At 31.2% G+C, this 5246-nt stretch overlaps 1 protein-coding gene across 1 annotated transcript; it reads left to right on the plus strand.

Annotated features, from left to right (window-relative positions):
* The first annotated feature begins 686 nt into the window (after window positions 1–686).
* Window positions 687–4539, plus strand: LOC141460453 (uncharacterized). Its single transcript, XM_074140449.1, has 9 exons — window positions 687–709; window positions 794–837; window positions 926–988; window positions 1586–1648; window positions 1718–1780; window positions 2643–2705; window positions 3039–3101; window positions 3171–3233; window positions 3786–4539. The coding sequence occupies exons 1-9, from the start codon at window positions 687–689 to the stop codon at window positions 3809–3811; spliced, it is 471 nt and encodes a 156-aa protein (XP_073996550.1). The 3' UTR covers window positions 3812–4539.
* Window positions 4540–5246: the final 707 nt, after the last annotated feature.

Here is a 5246-nt window from a genome sequence, read left to right on the forward strand (position 1 = left end):
GCCAGTCTAAAACAGGCGAACCCTACCTGTACGATATACTGGTGGCTTAGTAATAGATAGGTAGGTAAGAACATTTACTATTCTTGGCTAATATATCTGTAGTTTCCTATTTTAAATTAAATTTTCTTCACAGCCAGTCTAAAACAGGCGAACACTACTTGTACGATATACTGGTGGCTTAGTAATAGATATGTAGGTAAGAACATTTACTATTCTTAGCTAATGTAAATGTAGTTTCCTATTTTAAATTAAATTTTCTTCACAGCTAGTCTAAAGCAGGCGAACTCGACATGTACGATATACTGGTGGCTTAGTAATAGATAGGTAGGTAAGAACATTTACTATTCTTGGCTAATATATCTGTAGTTTCCTATTTTAAATTAAATTTTCTTCACAGCCAGTCTAAAACAGGCGAACACTACTTGTACGATATACTGGTGGGTTAGTAATAGATAGGTAGGTAAGAACATTCACTATTCTTGGCTAATATAAATGCAGTTTCCTATTTTAAATTAAATTTTCTTCACAGCCAGTCTAAAACAGGCGAACACTACTTGTACGATATACTGGTGGCTTAGTAATAGATATGTAGGTAAGAACATTTACTATTCTTAGCTAATGTAAATGTAGTTTCCTATTTTAAATTAAATTTTCTTCACAGCTAGTCTAAAGCAGGCGAACTCGACATGTACGATATACTGGTGGCTTAGTAATAGATAGGTAGGTAAGAACATTTACTATTCTTGGCTAATATATCTGTAGTTTCCTATTTTAAATTAAATTTTCTTCACAGCCAGTCTAAAACAGGCGAACACTACTTGTACGATATACTGGTGGGTTAGTAATAGATAGGTAGGTAAGAACATTCACTATTCTTGGCTAATATAAATGCAGTTTCCTATTTTAAATTAAATTTTCTTCACAGCCAGTCTAAAACAGGCGAACACTACTTGTACGATATACTGGTGGCTTAGTAATAGATATGTAGGTAAGAACATTCACTATTCTTAGCTAATATAAATGCAGTTTCCTATTTTAAATTAAATTTTCTTCACAGCCAGTCTAAAACAGGCGAACCCTACCTGTACGATATACTGGTGGCTTAGTAATAGATAGGTAGGTAAGAACATTTACTATTCTTGGCTAATATAAATGCAGTTTCCTATTTTAAATTAAATTTTCTTCACAGCTAGTCTAAAGCAGGCGAACTCTACATGTACGATATACTGGTGGCCTAGAAATAAATCACTAGATAAGAACATTCACTATTCTTGGCTAATGTAAATGTAGTTTCCTATTTTAAATTAAATTTTCTTCACAGCCAGTCTAAAGCAGGCGAACTCTACATGTACGATATACTGGTGGCTTAGTAATAGATATGTAGGTAAGAACATTCACTATTCTTGGCTAATATAAATGTAGTTTCCTATTTTAAATTAAATTTTCTTCACAGCCAGTCTAAAACAGGCGAACCCTACCTGTACGATATACTGGTGGCTTAGTAATAGATAGGTAGGTAAGAACATTTACTATTCTTGGCTAATATAAATGCAGTTTCCTATTTTAAATTAAATTTTCTTCACAGCCAGTCTAAAGCAGGCGAATCCTACCTGTACGATATACTGGTTGCTTAGTAATAGATATGTAGGTAAGAACATTCACTATTCTTAGCTAATATAAATGTAGTTTCCTATTTTAAATTAAATTTTCTTCACAGCCAGTCTAAAGCAGGCGAATCCTACCTGTACGATATACTGGTGGCTTAGTAATAGATATGTAGGTAAGAACATTCACTATTCTTAGCTAATATAAATGTAGTTTCCTATTTTAAATTAAATTTTCTTCACAGCCAGTCTAAAGCAGGCGAACCCTACCTGTACGATATACTGGTGGCTTAGTAATAGATATGTAGGTAAGAACATTCACTATTCTTGGCTAATATAAATGTAGTTTCCTATTTAAAATTAAATTTTCTTCACAGCCAGTCTAAAGCAGGCGAACCCTACCTGTACGATATACTGGTGGCTTAGTAATAGATATGTAGGTAAGAACATTCACTATTCTTGGCTAATATAAATGTAGTTTCCTATTTTAAATTAAATTTTCTTCACAGCCAGTCTAAAGCAGGCGAACCCTACCTGTACGATATACTGGTGGCTTAGTAATAGATATGTAGGTAAGAACATTCACTATTCTTGGCTAATATAAATGTAGTTTCTTATTTTAAATTAAATTTTTCTTCACAGCCAGTCTAAAGCAGGCGAACTCTACATGTACGATATACTGGTGGCTTAGTAATAGATAGGTAGGTAAGAACATTTACTATTCTTAGCTAATGTAAATGCAGTTTCCTATTTTAAATTAAATTTTCTTCACAGCTAGTCTAAAACAGGCGAACCCTACCTGTACGATATACTGGTGGCTTAGTAATAGATAGGTAGGTGAGAACATTCATTATTCTTGGCTAATATTAATGTAGTTTCCTATTTTAAATTAAATTTTCTTCACAGCCAGTCTAAAGCAGGCGAACCCGATATGTACGTTATACTGGTGGCTTAGTAATAGATAGGTAGGTGAGAACATTCATTATTCTTGGCTAATATAACTGTAGTTTCCTATTTTAAATTAAATTTTCTTCACAGCCAGTCTAAAGCAGGCGAACCCTACCTGTACGATATACTGGTGGCTTAGTAATAGATATGTAGGTAAGAACATTCACTATTCTTGGCTAATATAAATGTAGTTTCCTATTTTAAATTAAATTTTCTTCACAGCCAGTCTAAAGCAGGTGAACCCTACCTGTACGATATACTGGTGGCTTAGTAATACATATGTAGGTAAGAACATTCACTATTCTTGGCTAATATAAATGTAGTTTCCTATTTTAAAATAAATTTTCTTCACAGCCAGTCTAAAGCAGGCGAACACTACTTGTACGATATACTGGTGGCTTAGTAATACATATGTAGGTAAGAACATTCACTATTCTTGGCTAATATAAATGTAGTTTGCTATTTTAAAATAAATTTTCTTCACAGCCAGTCTAAAGCAGGCGAACCCTACCTGTACGATATACTGGTGGCTTAGTAATAGATATGTTGGTAAGAACATTCACTATTCTTGGCTAATATAAATGTAGTTTGCTATTTTAAAATAAATTTTCTTCACAGCCAGTCTAAAGCAGGCGAACCCTACCTGTACGATATACTGGTGGCTTAGTAATACATATGTAGGTAAGAACATTCACTATTCTTGGCTAATATAAATGTAGTTTGCTATTTTAAAATAAATTTTCTTCACAGCCAGTCTAAAGCAGGCGAATGAGACCTGTACGATATTCTCGGTTTTTAATTTGAGTAACTATGATTAAAATCATTTAAGCCATTTAGAATTGTTATTTCTTTTCCAAATTTTGTCTTTATGAAGGCATATCTTTAAGGGATTCATTCATACTTGTAAATTCTGGCCAAAACAAAGCGAATTGAACGTTGAAAGGATAATGATTTTAGATTCTAATTTTGCTGCAGGTTTTTAGTTTTTATGCCATAAATTTCTATTTCAAATAGAAGCTTATCATTTTTAGCGTAGTTATTACATTAAATATGTAAACACATTTGTTGTTATTAATTTATTTTATTAAAAAAGTACTACATTTTAAACAATTATTAAAATTCTTTTATAGACATTTAAAACCAGTGTTATTCAATAATGATAAAAGACAGTAACCTTATTCCAGTTTAATATTCACAAAATTCAAATTTGCTAAGAACTAATTCTGTTTACAGATCTGAAGTCCCTTGAAGATTATTGATTAGCCAATTCTGTGAGAAACTTGGCGAACATGCTGAGGATATCCCAGCCTAATAACACTGTGGAGCCTGCCTATACATATGACATGCAGAAAACAACTTTTTTTAGTTTATCGTATCCATATGCAAACTCCGGGCCTATATCAAGTTACAATCTTGTTGAGGCATCTAAATGGGCTCGTACAGGGGGTCCTCAGGGTAGAAATTCTTATATTTTCTTTCGATTGGCTAAAAGCAGTGTAGATCTAAAGTGTACGCTTTTTAAAAAAGTTAAGATGAATACTTTTATGTAATTTTACCAAAATTCAATGTTTTAGAATATTTATCATACATTGGATCTCTCATAATAAAATAATACTAATATATCTTTTCACCAATCAAACCAAAATCCCAATAACATAACCAGAAAGTAAAGCCACCAGAGACCTGAAAATTTCTTCAAACTCATCAAAGCTTTTATTAATAATTCAGGTCAGTTTACGATATTTCGATTCTGATATTTCTTTTAGAATCTGCTTTTTAATGTTATTTACATATTGAATTAAAATAAAGTAACCAATGTATAAATGGTAATGGTAAATGTTCATCCTATGCTCTCTAGCGGCCATTTAAAGGACTTTTATTATTTTTAAAACAGTTTTTTAATGCGTCGCTAGGTAGCACTACTATGCACTTCTGTCACTTTTTTAGATTAAAAACAAAAAATTTAAAAAAATATATAAAATAAAAATCAGGCTATTTACTTTCACTTATTTTTTATTTTAAAGTTACATGATTAATTTAAAAAAATGGTCTGATTAAAAAAAAAATAATTATTTCAAGCTGTTCCTATTTAAGAACTTTAAAAGTTAGGTTATAAGCATGTTATCTAGTACGTAAGTGATTTGGCTTAGTCACGTGTGGATCGTGTAAAACCGATTTGTTATAGTTGAAGGTGATTAAATTTGATTAAATTATTGGATTTATTGTTAAAAGTGAAATAAAACTAAAAGAAATTAGAATCACTTGTGAAAGAAGCAAATCTGTAAGTTGAAACATTTTTTTTTTAAAAACCTGTCTCAAATCTAAGAAATCTTGCAGTTTGATCAGCATTTACTATTAAAATTATATAAGCATTACATCCTTTCAATTGTGATTGTTTTATTATTACGGTTAATGTTGGAAAATTTGGTGCTAATAAGTCTTCGTAATCTTTAACTAGGATCTGTGCAAAATAAAAGGAAATTGCTCTCCATAATCGTGTAAGAATTATAACCAAAAAATGAGTTTTAAACTTTAATTGAATAGAGACCTACTTTAAAATAGGGTATCCCACGAAACGTATAAAATCTTTCATTGCTAAATACGAAATTATAATAAGAATCAGTTATTAACGTAAGACAGTTCAATTTTGTTCTTAATTTTCTTGCTAAATGAGTTAACATCCATCCAAAATCA

This window comes from Rhodnius prolixus, unplaced genomic scaffold (assembly GCF_049639745.1).
Source record: "Rhodnius prolixus isolate KJV_2025 unplaced genomic scaffold, Rpr scaffold_6, whole genome shotgun sequence".
NCBI lineage: Eukaryota > Metazoa > Arthropoda > Insecta > Hemiptera > Reduviidae > Rhodnius > Rhodnius prolixus.